Raw genomic sequence first — 19,430 nt, forward strand, 5'->3', positions numbered from 1 at the left:
CTTGTTTTTGATTTCAGCAGTGATTTAAGCAAAAACAGGTAAATAAGGTTAATTAAACTGCAAACACTAATTATCCGTTCACATACCCTGCCATACAGGTGCAGTTCGCTGTCAGAATGCAGTTGTTTTGCTTGTTGATGATTGATGACAGAACTTTGGTTTACAGCACTACAAAGTTTTGAATCTGGTAATCATGGAACATTTTTTCTTGCACATGACCACACAGAACAAAACTGTAGGCATCTAAAAACTTGTAAGCCCTTAACTTCTCTCTTAAAATCACTTGGAGTTTCGGTGAGGTAGTTTTATATTTGGGGCTGGATGCTTGGCTATTTCATCTTATCCAATATCCATTAGGAGGGTGCTATCGCGATTGGAACTGGCAGACGAACACCGCTCACTTTAACAATAATTTTGCCAAATAACTGTGCTTATAACTGGATGACAAGCTGTTGTTACATGCTGAAAGCATTATGTAAATAATATATATAATATGTAATCAATATAACTTATCTTATACAACAACAAACTCTGTACCACATTGGATGTCATTTCCTCGCTGTAAATGCTAGTGCTCCTGTTTTTTTTCTGCAACCTAGTTGTGTGTGCATACTGAATGTTTACAAACTGTTAATTCGTCTATTCAATAAAAAGATTAAGACCTGTGATCAGATTTCGACTACGATTTTATTGCATTATTAGCCATTAACTGTAAAATTAACATCAGCTAAGAATAATAAAAGCCATTTGTAGTTTAGTTAAAACCACTAATGTTAACTATTAGAGCCTTATTGCATTATCTTAAAGTACAATAGCTTATAGTCACAATAGCATTTTCCATCAGTATTTCAGCATGTCGTAGGCCAGATTAACATGTGAAAACATTTTTATGATTGAACTATTAAGTTAACCAATTTAGTCCCCAATAATTTGTTATGAACAACACTGCAAATAGAATCTGAATAATCTTTAAGCATTCAACAACATTTAAATAATAAATAATTATTCATGGTATTTTAAATGCCTACAATATCAATACTCTGCATGTTCATTATGATATACTGGATTATTGAACATCAGAATATGTCTAGCTATTTTATCACAAATTTCAAATTGTGAAATCATTTATTCACCTCCACCTCATTCAAAAAAAAAAAAATATTTGGAACACAATGAAGGAATTTTGAATAAAAGCTTATGGATATTTGTCCCTTCCGAGAAAGAAAATGTTCCCAATACTCTTGACACTTAAAATAATTTACAACAATATCAAGAATGAAATACAATGATTTAACAGCTTATTCGCAATCACTTTTGATGAACGGTCGATTTTTTTAAAAACAATATACTTTTTTTTTTTTTCTTCCTTCGGCTTAGTCCCTTTATTCATCAGGGATCGCCACAGCTGAATGAACTGCCAACTTATCCAGCTTATGATTTACACATCGGATGCCCTTTAATCTGCAACCCAGTACTGGGAAACATCCATACACACTCATTCATACTCATACAACTACGACCAATTTAGATAATCCAATTCACCAATGGGGGAACCAGAGCACCGGAGAAAACCCATCACGTGGAGAACATGCAAACTCCACAAAGAAAGGCCAACTGGCCCAGCAGGGACTCAAACCAGCAACCTTCTTGCTGTAAGACGACAGTGCTAACAACTAAGTCACCATGTCGCCCACAATTAAAATTCACCAGTAAATTTAGTTTACAAATATAAGCATAATTAACCACTGCATTAAAAATTGACTGTCTCATACAAAACGTTGATCAAAGGAATATTTTGTGGACTTATAAAATTAGTCAGTGGAAAACATTCACCACCAACACACAGACTAAGTACCTACTGTACAACACTGCAAATGATAGTTCTCCCAAAAAAATTAAAAATTATGTCATCATTTAACTGATTTGTTCTGTAACCATTGATAAACCTGTTAGAAAAGGTAACCTTTTCATAATAGAGTGATAAAAGCTTTACAAACCTGCATAACTTTACAAATGTAGGCTAGATTAACATGTGAAAACATAAATGTTAGAACTATAAAGCTAACCAATTAAGTCTCCAAAAATTTGTTTTGAACAACACTACAAATGCAATCTGAAAATTCTTTAAAAGCACTCAACAACATTTAAATAATAAATAATTATTCATGGTAATTTAAAATGCTCACAATATCATTATATCTACTAAAGCACAGATATCAAGCCATATATTCATTTTTAACATTTTCAAAATGTTTTCCCCTGCATCTCTGTCGCAGAACATCTGTTGGTTGTGGAGTGTTTTACTCTTGAGTATCCTGTGCTGTGGGATCAGACATTTTTTCCTAATAATTCAATCTAGAATAAAAATGCCCAGCATGCGGCTAGGTAAGCTCATGAATATACACAAGTTTTTTTGCATTCAAAGATGAAGTGCTGGTTTTGACACCCATGTGTTCAAACCCCCACTGTTCCAGCTGATGGTGGAATTTTGGGCATAGATAGCATTGATTAAGCTTTACGGTATATTTATATATCCACATTTGCCTTGCTGACTAATATGTATTAATGTATCTCCCTCTCCATTTTTTTATATATCAAGCACCCCGTTATCCTATTACCAAAATGACTAGACAAATTTCATGAGAAAACAAAACCACAAATTTTTGGATCAATACTAGTACTGGAAAATAACCAAGCTAAGGCTGGAGATTATTATTTTCTGCTTTGGTTTTTGGCTGTTTTAATATGTCTTTATCCCACATCTTTTAGTTAACATTACAATTTAGAATCTGCAAAATTTATTGTGATATAGAATCTTGTGATATTCTGATATCTTATTAGTTTAAAAACAATTTTTATTTATGCAATGTTCATACTAAAATAAAGAGGTAATGATGGATATTTTTCTAACCTTATGTAAAAAATAAGGTACTATCAATTAGATACTGGGGCAGCAGGGTGGCGCAGTGGGTAACACGATCGCCTCACAGCAAGAAGGTTGTAAGTTCCCTCCATGTTCGTGTGGGTTTCCTCCGGGTGTTTGACTTCCCACACAAGTCCAAAGACATGTGCTATACAGTAGGTGAATTGGGTAAGCTAAACTTGACTGTAGTGTATGTGTATGAATGAGTGTGTATGGATGTTTCCCAGTGATAGGTTGCAGCTGGAAGGGCATCCGCTGAGTAAAACATATGCTGGATAAGTTGGCGGTTCATTCCGCTGTGGCGACCCCAGATTAATAAAGGCACTAAGCTGAAATGAAAATAAATGAATGAATGAATGAATGAATTATACACTTGAAAAATTGGGCAGATATTCTGACTCAGATTAGCTGTTGTCATTTTCCTCCGTCTTCACTCCAGTCATTAGTAATTTTTTCATCTCTAGGTTCACCTTCTAGCTAATAGCAAAACAGCACACACAGGGTAGGCAGGTCTAAACATATTTTAGTTTCAGTTCTGAATTTTCATTTCTGTGAATGCCAAAAGTAAAAAAAGTTATTTATTATTGCACCTCTCTGTGATATGAATAATGCATATATTATTTTTGTGACTCTAATTACCATATAATAATAATGATATATCTTTATAATATTTTTAATATTGCCTAGTTGTTAAGTAAGGGACAAAATACATCCAGGCAGTTGTTATCGGACAATAAAGGCTAACAGGCTTATCCGCAGCCCAACACAGCGGAGGGCTTTTATAAGACTTTATTTTGCGAACTGATTGGGTGCAATTTATCTTGCTTATTGCATTGCCACATACTGCAAAACATATTAATTTGGCACAAAACATTGTTCCAAGCAGTTTAAAACACAACCAAACAAAATATATGTACTGTAGTGGTTACAGCGATAATGGTCTTTTAAAAAAACAATTAATCAATTCTGAAATAATTTGTCAGTAAACTTAAATACAGACCTTTTAACAACTGTTTACAAGTTGAATGGTTCCTCTCAAGGAGTTTTCTTCCCTCCTCAGAATTCTTTTCCCCTGTTTTTTTTTTAGAGTTTTGTGCAAAATCCAAGGAAAAAAGATACAAAATTCTCAAATGAATCTAAACTATACACACAGTCATGCTCCAGACACTATTGTGATTTTCATCACCTAATCAGACAACAGGATCTAATCTGGACACTCCACCTCTAGCCAATTAAAGAGGGTGATCAGACTACAGGGCAGCAGGGGGCAGCATGCAGGGCACTCAACCTCCTGCCCTTTCACCACTCCATTAATAATACAAGATTCTCAGCCCAGCAAACAAACAAAAATATATACGCATGTGCGCACACGCACAAACACACACACACATGCACACAGAGACAGACAGACAGACAGACAGACAGACAGACACATAGTTTACAGGCACTCTACATAAGCATACTGAATTTCATACAGTAAAGTCGAAAAATACTTTTGTACTATTTATAATTATTTGGCCCTAACCCCAAACTTAACTCACAAAAAGTAGCATTTTTAAAAATCATTTTAAACTACAAGAACATCAGGCATGTCCTCATAAACAACTGAAATAGAGTATAACTAGGTTATATCCATGTTTTTATACAAAAAAAGAACTTGTAAACCCCCAACACCAGCAAACACACACACACACACACACACACACACACACACACACACGCACACACGCGCGCACACACGCACAAACACACAAGCAAACACACACACACATTGCAGCAGGGTGTGTTTTTTGAAAATAGAGATGATCTGGACACTGGAGGTTCAACATGACCTCCTTTTCCAATCAAGAGTCTTAATCAAATCTCAAATGGGCTATTCCAACTGCTCAGTCTAACTGGAGCCAACACACAACCTTGTGCTTGTGTTTTTAAAAACATAATAAGACAACCGCATGAAGCCGGTCTCCAAACACTAACACAATATTACATTAAATAAGATGCAGTTGGCAGACTCTAGATGGCAAATCCTGAAAAACCTTTCTTAAAGTTTTGAGAATTTAAGAAAGCTACTTATGGCCTATTTTCACTGAGTGGTACGGTATGGTAGGTTCGGTACGCTTTTTTGGCAGTTTCCACTGTCAAAAGATACCTAAAAGCGAACCATACCGTACCACTTTTTGGGTACCCTTTCGGAAAGCTACCTAGCACAACAAAAGGGTACCAACAGGCAGAGCAAGACGCGCAGCTGAACGCTATTTGTTTAGAGAGAAACGTCACTAGCTCGTGGACAAGCAGGAGAATGCAAACAAAGAGACATTACACCATAATAATATATACATATAATAACAAGCCATGGCCAACATGAGCTCAAACAAACCTTGTCATCTTCTTGGTGAACAGCCATGATAAAGAGCAGAATCTACCCTGTGCCCCATTGTTGTTTACAAGGCCGTCTAAAGCACAAGCGGTTTCCCTTTCTTACGCGTGCATCTATATTTCAAACAAAAATCTGCTTAAGCTCATGATAATAATGTGTGCCCAATTATTGAACTGCTTCTGACATCCAATCCTTTCAGAAACGGACAAACGCAAGTGTGATGAGCGAAAAAACAAAGGAGAAGCCAGACAAAACAAAGCAGCAAATGATCGATTCAGCAACCTAAAACATGAACATACTGCTATGTTTAATTATTATCATTACCTTTTGGACTATTATGAACTCGAAAAGATGTAATTACTTTCTAACAAGAGGCTACATGTGCTGGTGAAGATTACAGATACAGATAAGAGGTTTGCACTGACTGCATTCTATTTGTTGTGTGTTGTTTTTGAACCCAAATAAGGACTAAATGTATGTTGTGTGTCGTTTTTCTGTAATTTCTGTAATTACAGAGACTGTAAGGATTTGTTTGTGTTCACATATGTTGCATTTATTTATTTATTTATTTTATATAATTGTAGGTGTTACAGTAGGCTATTTCGCACTATTTCGATAATTGATCTGCAGTTATAATCAAATCCTGTTAATAGAAAGGTTAGTGATGAACATTTACACACAAGTATTTATGTGTTTAAAGCATCTGTTAGAAGTAAAAAAAAATAAAAAAGGGACAGTATGGAAAACAGAATAAAAAAGTAAGTAGTGACTTCTAAATTTACATCGAGTTGTATTCCATTGCAGAAAATACAACAAACATTTAATGTAGGTCACCAATAATGTAGTGATAATTTCTTTGATTTGACTTGAATATTAGAATTAACATTAGTAATAATATTAATATTGAGATTTTGGGTCACTCCTTTTTTAAGGTGTGTGTAAATAACAGATAAATAACTCATTTTAAATGGGCCACAAGCGTCAGCTCTCTCTGTTGCAATAAATAATAATCAAATATTGTTAATGGAATTATACAAATGTAAAGATGTTTATTATCTGGCCAAATCTGAAGGACAATGAGATTGTCTAGTGGAGCCTACTAAAAACCAGGATAACTAGAATTACTAATTGTACAATAAATGATGTGCATAGGCATGAAATATGAAGGTAATCAAGTTGAGGACTGTGATTGTAATAACTCTGTTATCTTTTCCAAAGACAAGCTAGAGTTTGATAAGGTGGGCCTTTTTCGAAAATAACAAAAAAACTGAGGAAGTTTTTGTTATTAGTAAATATCAGTTTTAAACATCTAATTAAATAGAATATCTTATACTCCAACACACTTTGCCATGGCCACGCCACGCTTAAAATTCCAGGAAACCTGGAACATGCAGATTTCTAAAGGTAGTAGTCGTAAAATCGATGGTTTCAGACACTTTGGAAAAACACTGTGAATCCAACTTAATCTACAGTCTGGGAGGTGTAGAGAATCCTTTTGCTTCTCCTTGCAGACATTCAGTGGTATAATGCTTGCACTGAGAACCATGTTCCTCAAAGAAAGATATGAAGACATTTGGATTTTCCCCCCTAATTATGCATGAAATAATTAAAAGAATCAAGGAATCTGGAGGATTTTCACTGCATAAAAGACAAGGGCACAAGCCTAAGCTAAAAGACCGTGCTCTCCGATCTTTTTGGTGGCACTGCATCAAGAATCGTCATTAATCTGTAAGCAATATCACCACATGGGCTTGGGACTACTTTGACAAACTTACGTCAAGTATCACAATACGTAGTTACATCCACAAATGCCAGTTAAATCTGTACTTTGCAAAAAGAAAGCCCTATGTTAACAGTGTCAGAAGCGCTCTGGGCTTAAAGGCATCTGGAATGGACATCACACAGTGGAAACATGTACTGTGGTCAGATGAATCAGTATTTCAGGTATTCTTTGGTGAAAATGGATGTTGTGTGGTATGGACTGAAGAACAAAGTCCAAACTGTTACCAGCAACAAGTCCAAAAGCCAGGGCTTGTCATGGTATGGGGTTGTGTCAGTGCACTTGGAAAAGGTAACTTGCACTTCTGTAACGGCACCATTAATGCTGAAAAGTCCAAAAGAGATTTTGCGGCAAAATATGCTGCCTTCTTTTCCAGGGCTGCCCATGCATTTTTTAACAAGAAAATGCAAAACCATAGTCTATACACAAAGTCCTTTACAAAGGACTTAGCTGTTACAAAGTCCTGGCTGTGAAGAAATAGGATACAGGTACTTGATTGGCCTTACTGCAGTCCCAACCTTTCATCAATAGAGAATGCGTGGCACATTTTAAAGCGCAAAATGCAAAAACAAAGACCCATACTTTTGCCCACCTTAAGACTTGTTTGCAAGAAGAATGGCACAAAATTCCGCATGAAACACTTTATCACTTGGTGTTTCAGACCCTAAATGCCTTTTAAGTGTTGTGAAAAGGAATGGCAACATTACGAAGTGCTAAATGCTGTTCCATTTTTTTAAAATGTGTTGTAAGAAACAAAACTTAAATACATATTTATTTTAAAAACAAACAAAAAATATAAGGAACAGATTAAGTAAAGTTTGTTTTGTTTTCTGCAATGAAATTCAAGTTAACGTAAATTTAGAAATCACTACCTTCTTTTTTATCTAGTGTAAAATCCTGGTGGACAAAGACCAATCAGAAAACAAAACAGACTGTTGCGTGACTCAAACACTCAGCATTTGGATGTACTTTAGGTTAGGTTTCACACTATTCGGACCTGACGAGCAGCCACATCATCAGGATGAGATCACCATAGTCAAAATAGACTAAATGTTGCTCTGGGGTTAGTATTATTATCTACGCTTCCAGTTGCGTTAAATAAACCACATTGTTTTCTAATCAGACAACAATAGTAATTTTCCTCCCTTAGTTAGTTTTTAAGTTATGTTTATCTTACTATGTACAGGTATGTGGGACTTTTTTTATTTTGAAAACATGAGATGCAGATTGTTTACTGCTGTATGCATTACTGAGCAACGAGTGAGCCAGGATGTAAATTGCATGACTTACAGATTATACATTTATTCTGCTCCAGACTTAAGAGGCATAAGGTATGTTCTTCTGTTAGTTTTCATTCTGAAATTTGCTGTATACAGTGGCTATGCATAGTATTCAGACCCCTTAATTTTTTCACTCTTTGCTATATTGCAGCCATTTGCTAAAATCATTTAAATGAATGTTTACTCAATGTACACACAGCATTCTAATTGAATAGTTAATAGTTGAATAGTCAATTGCAGATTTATTAAAAAAGAAACTGAAATATTACATAGTCCTAAGTATTCAGACTCTTTGCTCAGTATTTAGTAGAAGCAGCCTTTTGATCCTATACAGAGTCTTTTTGGCAAAGATACAAAGTTTTTCACACCTGGATTTGGGGATCTTCTAGCATTTTTTCTTGTAGATCCTCTCCAGTTTTGTCAGGTTGGATGGTAAATGTTGGTGGACAGACATTTTTAGGTTTTAAGCCATTCAAGAACAGTCACAGAGTTGTTGTAAAGCCACTCCTTCATTATTTTAACTGTGTGCTTAGGATAACTGGGCTCTATTTTAACTTTCCAGGTGCAAAGTCTAAAGCGCATGGAGCAAAAGCATTAAGGGTGTGTCCAAATGCACTTTTGCTATTTTAAGAATGAAAAAATACGGTTTGTACAGCGGCACAAGAACTAACAGGATTGGGCTCATTCTCTTAATGAGTTATGGGTGTGACTTGAACATGACGTCTGTTAAACCAATCAGAATCTCATCTCCCATTCCCTTTAAGAATCAGTTGCGTTGCGTCATGGCGCATTTACTATTTACATGGCGGACTTTGTAAGTGGAAAAACTGAATGCTTCAGAAAACAGATCATCTGCGCTGAGATAAAAAATAAGCCTCCTCCATTCAGCCTCTTTACTGTTACTCTTTACTCCTTTACTTTCGCGGATAAGGAAACAGTGTTGTATGCACTTCACTGAAGACATCCATTAGCTACATATTTAATTTAGTTTGTTAAGCACAATTATTTGGTTCAAAACTATTTCTAAATTTAATTTTAATTTCCAACAAACGAACAAATGAACAATAATAATAAATGAGTTAATCCAAACACACGTCCTATTCTTATGTCCTATATAGTGATGCATTGCTCCCCAAAACCTGACAGGTGGAAAACTCTAACTTTGTTTTTATTAAAACACATATAAATATGAATCGAATAAATAATACTGCTAATAACAATAACATTATACTAATGCAAACTGTCATGAATAAACTAAAAAAAAGACATGAAGAAGGCATGGAGGTAGTGGTTTTTATGACATCTCACCCGCACCCTCACAATCATTACATTAGATGGAGTTTTCAGCTTGTGCAGTAAGCAGACGCAGATGAAGCGCAAATGATTTACATGTGAAGTTTTAGCAAAGATAGGAGATTTGGAATTGGGCATTTTGTGCATTTGACGCGCTTCAGACAGCAAAAGAAAGTTAGAGCAAACAGAGCAATGGAACAGACAGGTGGAGATGAGATTGGTTAAAGGGTGACGGCTGCTGGACGTCACCATATTGAAGGACATTATTTGTACACTTTGGCCAGATCGGTGCCTTGCCACAATTCTGTCTCTGAGCTCTTCGGGCAATTCCTTTGACCTCATGATTCTCATTGCTCTGACATGCATTGTGAGCTGTAAGGTCTTATACAGACAAGTGTATGGCTATGGCTTTCCTAATCAAGTCCAATCAGTATAGTCAAACACAGCCGGACTCAAATGAAGGTGTAGAACCATCAAGGACAAATGGACAGCAGTTAAATAAAGAATGTCAAAGCAAAGCATCTAAATACTTAGGACCATGCAATGTTTAAGTTTTTTTTTTTAAATAAATCTGCAAAAATGGCAACAATTCTGTGTTTTTCTGTCAATATTGGGTGCTGTGTGTAAATTAATGAGGAAAAAATTCACTTGCATAACTTATAATAGCGACATTATAACAAAGAGTAAAAAATTTAAGGAGGTTTGAATACTTTCTGTACTCACTGTATGTTTCAACAAACACATTTAAACTTCTGAATTGTGTCAAATCACTGTTCTTGCAGAGGTTGATATTAATTCTAGGCTTTTTTGCCATTATAGCTCTCCATGTTTGGTTAAAATAAAACTCCACCCATTTAGTTAAAATATTTAACTAGGCATCTACTTTGTTTGTTAAAATAGTTTTTTTAATAGTTTAAATCAAGTATGATTATACTGCCCTTGTTTAGCGTAGGGTTGGGTATCGTTTGTGGTTATTTCAATACCGGTGCTAAATTGATACTTTTAAACCGATACTTTTGAGCCACAAAATTATGGTTGATGACTCTAGAAAAATTATTTATTCGACAATATCATTTAAAAAAATAATTTAAATATAACAATATAATTAATGTTTAAAGTAAACATCAAAACATATTTTATACATTTCAATTACATTAATATATTTCCTTTGATCATTTATTGGTTAGCATGAATTTAAGATTTGCATTATAAAATTACATAAGCTTGCATTAGCTTAACAAACGCCTGACATCGCCTGTCCGTATTCCTCGAAGTTATTTAGAATTAAATGTTTAGAGATGGTGTGACAATGCGTGCCTTTGATGCACCCCTTGATGCTTCTTACGTCCTTGTCGCAGCACCAGTGGCACGGAAATTAGGCACTGAAATTCATATGCTGATTCTATCCGGTACATACCAGTTACAAAGGTACCATTGCTATAATGGCACCGGGTTTCGGTGCTCAACCCAAGTTCAGCCTACATCATGCTCTGTGTGTGTGTGTGTCTGTGAGAGTTGCAAGTCAGAGCGTAACTCATTAACATTCACAACCAATCCAAATATGGTCAATATTGCCCTTCTGATTCTAGGGGTATTTTATGGAATAATAAATGAGCATATACAACAATTTCAGGGGATTTTTAACTTATCTAAGCCATATAAATACTATGTAAAAATCAGAGAACAATTTAACTTATTGAATCAATGTAGTATATGGCACTTTTAAAATCAGCTCTGCAGGTGCCAGTGATTAATCATTAGTAGAGTATATAACCGGCCCACACGGAGCGAGTGTTTACACTTTTTTGCTTAGAAGATGGAGATGGCTTGTCCCAGAACTTGACCTCTGATTAGACGAGTGTTATGTGGGGGCCAAAAAGAAGGTCAAACCTTCCAAGCCTTCGTCCCCTTCTTCCCGGAGGTGCACAGTAAGCTCACATGCTAACGCCCTCACCACCCTTAATGACGGAGCCGCCACGAGGTACGAATCAATTCCTCAGGTGGAGCACACTATCACGGTCAATCTTTGTCCAACGAGACTCTAAAGCTTGAAGGTCATCTGAGTCTCGTTTGGCCAGAGCCTACACAGCTGCGGGTCAGGCTGCTTCCACCTTGCAAGTTATTGCCACCTATCAGCACTACAAGTGCAGAAGTTGGCTGAGCTGCACGAGGGTGGTTCTTCCTGGGCTTTAGCTCCACACAGAGACCGACTACGCTCTCATGACAAAGTCAGGCACTTGTGCCCTGGGAAAGATGATGGCACATTAGGGGTCCAGAAAGCCACCTCTGGCTGAACCTGGCAGATATGTGCAACATGGACAAAGCTCACTTTCTAAACTCAGCCATATCCCAGGCTGGCCTTTTCGGCGACACCTTTAGGGACTTTACCCAGGAGTTCTCAGCTGTGAAAGAGCAACAGCAGGCAATGAGAGAAGTCCAGAAAACTGCTCTAATCACTGCCCAATACACCTTGGCTGCTTCTTTCCGAGATCATCCACCTGCAGTCACAAGACCACCTTCCACTAAGCGGCAGTGTTAAGCCCCCTGCTGGATGGAGACACTCCCATCTCAGGATGCTTTTAAGACCGATAAGAAGACCACAAAGCGGCCTGAGACGGGCAACCCGGAGAAGAGGGGACCAGCTATTTCCTCAGTGGAAGTCTCAGTGGAACATCACAGACTTTAAAATCACCACTGCTGGCGCCCAGGCCCGCAGTAACCAACTTTTCGATACAAGGGAAGTTTCCTCTCTCTTTGAGTGCCCAAACCCTGCCCGTCTTGGATGCTCCACCTTCTAGCTCACTGTGCTGGGCCATATCGCCATGGGCTCTGAGGGTGCAAGAGGATGGTCTCCTTTCTCTCATTCCTTCAGCCTCATCATGTGATCCAGGGAAGAAGGTAAGACAATCTCTTAATTTCAGCTCTTCCTTGGGATGCTCTACTTTCCAGGGGTGAGGACTGCCCTCTTGAGCTTCCCCATAACTGGAATATCAGCGATTGCTCCAATGTCTCCATTCTTCCACACCATCATCCCTTTCTCCGGTTTGCATTCGAAGGTTGTACAAAGTACTCCCCTTCGGCCTCTCCCTGTCTCCACGAGTTTTCACCAAACTTGCGGATGTTGCCCTCTTTAGCTCCCGGGCATAACCAAACTCAATTATCTTGACAACTGGCTTATACTGGCTTTGTCCGGGATCAATTGATTAAGCACAGGGACAGGGTGCTCCAGCACGTTGACCGGTTAGGGTTTCGGGTCAACCAAGTGAAGAGCAAGCTTTCCCCTGTGCAGAGCATCTCCTATCTCAGAATGGAGTTGGACTCGATCTCAATGATGGCACAGCAGGCTGATGCTGTCCTGAGGCTAAGTATCCTTGACAGAAACACAGTGGTCCTACAGAAATCTTTTTTGAGGCTTCAGTGCCACTTCAGCGGTGGCTCCACAATCAGGTCCCCAGATGAGCATGGTGTGTGGGCGCGCACTGTGTGACCATCACTCCACTGTGTCGCTGCACCATCAGTTCCTGGGTGGATCTTACCTTTCTACGGGCCGGGGTGTCCATAGAACAAGTATCCAGGCATGCTGGGGGGTCATGTGCAACAAACATGCAGCTGCGAGTTTGTGCACTTGACTCCTGCACTTGATTTCCTCACCAGATAACAGGATGTAATGTGCTGTAATCTACTCTACACCAAGGAGAGCTTAAAGCTTACGCCCCTGGGCATGCTCAAATATGACTCCATGCAAGGTTAGGGAAGACGAGGAGCAGGACTTGTTAGTTGCGCCTCTCTGGCCTAACCGAACCTGGGTTTCCAAACTCACATTCCTCCCTGGCGTATTCGGGGCACCGTCTGGCACCCACTCCCAGATCTCTGGAATCTCCATGTGTGGTCCAAAGAAAAACAGTGGAGGACTTAGGTGCCCTACCCATCACTCAGACAAGAGCACCTTGTAGTCATGGCAGGCCTGCAGAGAGATCTGTTCAAACCACACAAATAAGTATCCTTAAAAATTGTCCATGAAGACAGAGCTGCTAATTGCGTTGGCATCAATCAGGAGGGTTAGGGATCTGGATGCATTTTTGGTCAGAAAATCATGTCTGGAATTCGACTATGCGCCCAAGGTTCCTATCACCCCATTTAGAGACCAGGTGGTAAACCTGCAAACACTGCCCACTGAGAAGACAGACCCAGCCTTTTCACTGCTTTGTCCTATTCACGCTCTGTGACTTTATGTGGAACGTATGCAGAATGCAAGATCTTTGGACAGCTCTGTATCTGTTATAGTAGTCGGCAGAAGAGAAGTGTTGTATCAAAACAGAGATTGGCCCACTGGATAGTAGATGCCATCGCCCTCGCTCTGCGTGCGCTGGTTATATACTCTACTAATGATTAATCATCAGCACCTGCAGGGCCAAGCTCAACCAATTCATTGGCATGTATTGGCCTGTTTTCTTACTTTTCAAAGTGATTGTTTCTCCAGCGATCCCTCGTATAGTGTTTTATCTAGACACACGTCTCCGTTCCCTTTTTGGGGAACATGGGTTACGTTAGTAACCGAGACGTTAATATTCCGTTACGTTAACATTTTTTTTAAATATCTTCTTTTGTGTTCAATGGAATAAAGAAATTTATATAAAGGTTTGGAAATACTTGAGGGTAAGCAACTAATAAATATTAAACTATCCATTTAAGAGTTATTTTTGGTTATTTTTTCCTGATAAACTTGCATAAACTTTTGTATTTTGTAAACAGAAAAAGCATAAAGTACATCCTGTCAAGCCCCAGGAGTGAATAAATTGTCATTGGAGTCACTCTGGTTCTACGATACCTTTGAAAGCTGCTTGCTGGCATTGAGTTGCTGGAGAAGAGAGTCAATCTGCACTTGTGTTTGGACTTGTCGGTAGTTCTGCTCAGTTGCAAGCTGCTGTGCTGCTTGTCTGTCTGCCTGTAGTGCTGCCACTTGCTGCTGGAGGGACAGAAGACGCTGTCGTAAAGCAGAATGGGGCTTTGATGTTTTTCTCCTCCTCATCTTCTGCATTGAGGCACCTGAGGGTGGAGAGGACACAGTGCTACAGTCAGCCTCTGTTAGTTTGTAAATGGATATTAGTGATGAAATAATACCTTAATTATGTCTTGGAGAACAACAATATTAATATGACACATTTTTGAATGATGTGGTAGTAATATTATTTTAATAAATAGAATTTTATACAAAATAATAGACGTATCTGTATTTAATTAAAGACTACGAAAATCATTAATTCTATTAATGAAGCATTGCATACTGCAGTGTTGTAGTTTTTATATACAAAAAACAAACACATAACTACAACTAAACAAAAAATAAACAATCTAAACCTTAAAAAAAATCTTTGTTTTTTATACAATTTTGTTTGCTTTAATTTATCTGTAAATGTTTAGAAATAGTAAGATTTTCAGTGTTTTTAATGTCTATTATGTTCATCAAAACAGCCGTTATTTAATCAGAAATATATAAAAATTTAACAAATGTAACATTTTAGTTATTATTAAAATACAAAAATATTGTTACATGTAATTTTTTTGTTATTAAACTCTGAAGTCTTGTCTAGCACATTTTCCCTGATCTTATTATCTACAGACCACTGCATCCCCATAACACACTCGCACACATACACACATACAAAGCTTTTATAGAAACTTGTTTCAGGTTTTGACCGAGTATGACAAAATAGTGCGATGCTCGGTTCTCGCCATTTCTTTTCTTTTTAGCCTCACCTAATGTTCACATACATAAAAGGATTTGAGTAAATATAAGAGAGCCACAAACACTGGATTACTCAAGCAACAAATTGACAGAGATTCCTCAGCAGATTACAGGATGTCAATTAATACCAAGTAGTGGAAAAACAGTTATTGCACATAGCTACCGTGGTCTACACCAGATGAAACAAGTGCCATGTCATGTAACAAATACATTTCTCTATGTCAGAAGTTGTGGGAGCACTTGGACTGCATCAGAAATAAAATGGGACATCAGTTTGATGTCAGGGATTTGCCATGTCACACCTCGCTGCATCCAGTGTAGACACAATCACTCACTGTGGGGGTTATATTGTCATAAGTCGAGTCGCAGCAGTCAGGTCCTTTGCAGAAAAAAGTGTCAGAAAGTGTTCCAGATCAGTAGAACGCTGTTTGTCTTTCTGCTTTTTTAACTGACAATAATTTTTCAGCAAGAGGCAGTTATTAAGTCTTTTAGAGAGATGGATGAAAAAAGGCGAAGAAGAGCCAACTATATTATATAATCTTTGATGCAATTGTATAATGATTAATAGGAGTACTCTTAATGCATTACAGTGCAAGTATAATGCCATATAAACAACCAATAATATGCTGTATTTTCTGATAAATTATCATAAAATGTTACAAGAATTAACCATTTTTTAATGCATTATAATGCACAATTTTTAGCAATCTACAACCCCACATCAGAAAAAGTTGAGACAGTATAGAAGTCAGTATGCAGACAATACAACAGCACATTATTTAATGTGTTTTTATTTTTAAATAAACATGTATTACAATTTTGGTTCTTGCAACACATTTAAAAAATGTTGGAACAGTAAAGTATTTACCACTTTGTAATGTTGCCATTCCTTTTCATAATACTAAAAAAAGACATTAAGGGACTAAAGACACCAAGCCTGTTTCAGGTGCCATTTTGTCCCATTCTTCCTGCAAACAAATCTTAAGGTGTACAGTAAAAAATCGTTCTGTTTTTTAGTTTTTCAACATGATTTTGTAAAAAACAATGTTCAAACGAGTCAACTCAACTTAAAAACATATGTTTAAACAGTCTCCTTTTTGGTGCCCCCCATACTTCCAATCCAGCAGATGGCAAAATATGCACAATTAAGTCAGTTTGCCAACTGCCAATTGAACATCAGAATAAGTCAGACACATGGGACATTTTTCACCAGATTTTTTAGTTGTTCAATCATCAAATTTGGTAAGTAATGCTTCTTGAAAATTTGTGTTAAATAACTTGTAAAATGACAAGAACTGATTGTCAATGTATTGTTCCCAGTATAAATGTTACTACAGCAGATTAGACCTTTGCTAAAACATAGAGTTTAGCCACATTTATAAAGCTTAGCAAAGTTTGTTTTAGGTTTGAAATTGCAATATCTCAATACGTGTATTAAACAGTACTTTCCTAGTTCCCTGACTGATTTAGTGATTATTCTGATCTTGATTGTGTACACTATTTATTAAATATGATTTAACTTTATTTTTTCTTTTCTTCGTAAAATTACTCAAGATGTGTGGAGCATTTGGTTTGAATAAATTGTGGAGCTGCAAGTTTCACCACAACCAATCAACGAATTATCATAAGACACTAAAAGCTGATTTAATAGCTGATTTAAAAGTTATGATTTGTAGGTAAATAAGATTTGGTGTACATGTTGTGTTAACACATTGTCTTTCAGCTTTAGTGTTTTAGATTTTGTAATTTAAAGAACGAAAGTTTTTTTTATTGTTTGGCATTTTTTTACAGCACACAGATTCTGAAGAAGAGCTGTGCAGAGGGATAAGCTGTGCTTCAAATAAGCAGTTCAATTATTTAGTTCAATTAACTAAATACGGTCAATTATTTAACTCTGTCAACTAATGCCACAGCCATGTCACCCTGCAGCCCAAGACCGGTTACTCACTGAAGCTAAGCAGGGCTAAGCCTGGTTAGTACCTGGATGGGAGACCACTAGGGAACACTAGGTTGCTGTTGGAAGTGGTGTTAGTGAGGCCAGCAGGGGGCGCTCAACCTGTGGTCTGTGTGAGTCCTAATGCCCCAGTAAAAGTGAAGGGGACACTATACTGTTAGTGGGTGTCTTCCTTCGGATGAGATGTTAAACCGAGATCCTGACTCTCTGTGGTCATTAAAAATCCCATGGCACTTCTCGTGAAAGAGCAGGGGTTTAACCCCGGTGTCCTGGCCAAAGTCGCTCTATCGGCCCTTACGATCATGGCTTCCCAATCATCCCTTTCAACCGAATTGGCTCTTTCGCTGTCTCTCCACTCCACCAATAGCTGGTGTGTGGTGAGCGCACTGGCGCCGTTGTCCTGTGGCTGCCGTCGCATCATCCAAGTTTATGCTGCAGACTGGTGGTGGTGTGGAGAGACCCCCCCTCATGATTGTGAAGCGCTTTGGTGGTATGGCCATACACAATAAATGTGCTATATAAATACACACATTACACATTACAACTAAACATTTTAAGTTTAGAAAACTTAAGAGAATAAAGTCAATACAACTTAGCTGAGTCAATGCAACAATATGACGTAACAAGGTTACATTAAGTGAACAAAATTTTTTTTTATCAAATCAATTTTCATTGTCACAATTTGCACTTCAAAATGCACCCCACAATCTCTATTAGAGATAGCTCGGGACTGCAGCCAGGCCAGTCAAGTACCTGTATCCTCTTCCTTTACAACCCGGACTTTGTAATGTGTGCAGAATATGGTTTTGCATTGTCTTGTTGAAATATGTATGGGCGGCCCTGGAAAAGAAGGCAGCATATTGTGCTCCAAAATCTCTATATACTTTTCAGCATTAATGGTTTCATTACAGAAGTACAAGTTACCTTTGCCAAGGGTACAGGGTCTGAGGGATCAGAGATCACGGTTGTTCAGCTTAGGCTTGCGCCCTTGTCCTTTATGCACTGAAATTCCTCCAGACTTCCAGAATCTTTTAATTATGTTATCCACTGTTGAAGGTGAAATGTCCAAATGTCTTTCTATCTTTCTTTGAGGAACATTGTTTTTAAACATTTCAATAACTTTCTCACGTATTTGTTGGCAAACTGGCAATCCTCAGCCTATCTTTGCTCCTAAAGGACTAGACCTTTGTTGGATGCTGCCTTTGTATCAAATCATAACTACAATCACCTGTTGACATCACCTGCTTTAAATAACTTTATTATTTAACAAATTAACCTGATTACTTGCCGTAAACTTCTTCTGTCCCAACCTTTTTTTTTTTTTTCCAAATGTGTTGCAGGTCTAAATGAAAGGAAAGGATGTATATCTGCAAATGAAATGAAACTGACCAGACAAAGTGTGACATATTTTGTGTTAATATTGTCAGCAATAAAATACAAGTCAAAGTAAACTTAGAAATCATCACTTTTTCTTTTTTATTTGTGTTTTCCATGTTGTCCCAATTTATTTATTTTGATTTGGCTTGGACATTGAAATTGTGGACACACATACATATCTAGGGGTTGTTATTTACAATATGTTGACATTCAACCTAACAGTCTATAAAAAAGTAAAACAAAGACTGTTTTTTTTTTCTGAAGAAACTAAGATTGTTTCAGGTTTGTACCTCGATTATGACATTGTTTTATAAACAATTTATTGAATCTGTTTTATCTTTCTGCATTGTAGCTTGGTACGGTAATCTGAGTTTGTTAAGAACAGGTTGAGTAGCCTGGTGAAGGTGGCAGGCAAGATCATTGGTTTAAACCAAACTGGTCCAACAGCAATTTACCATACTGGTGTTTTAAAGAGAGCTCAGGGTATCCTATGCAACCCGGATCACAAGTTCTACTTTGTGTTTCAGTTGTTGCCAACCGGACGTGGTTTTAGAGTTCCTATTTGCAGGACAAATAGAGTTAGAAATTCTTTTATAATGGTGGGCATTAGGTCATTAAATGAGTCCAGGGGGGAGGGAGATGCACCTACAGTGTGATGTATTGTATGTTGTGTGGTAATATTTTATTAATGTGGAACTTC

The 19,430-nt window shown here is 37.5% G+C and overlaps 1 protein-coding gene across 11 annotated transcripts in view; it reads right to left on the reverse strand.

Annotated features, from left to right (window-relative positions):
• cntln (centlein, centrosomal protein) overlaps positions 1-19,430 on the reverse strand; it is a 188,491-nt gene that overhangs the window by 32,083 nt on the left and 136,978 nt on the right. For all 11 annotated transcript variants that reach the window (XM_073951811.1, XM_068221311.2, XM_073951805.1 and 8 more), the window contains one exon: positions 14,482-14,699. In XM_073951811.1, coding sequence (XP_073807912.1) covers positions 14,482-14,699 — 218 coding nt within the window. The remainder of the gene's footprint in view (positions 1-14,481; positions 14,700-19,430) is intronic.

The sequence above is a fragment of the Danio rerio genome, chromosome 1 (assembly GCF_049306965.1).
Source record: "Danio rerio strain Tuebingen ecotype United States chromosome 1, GRCz12tu, whole genome shotgun sequence".
NCBI classification, from domain to species: domain Eukaryota; kingdom Metazoa; phylum Chordata; class Actinopteri; order Cypriniformes; family Danionidae; genus Danio; species Danio rerio.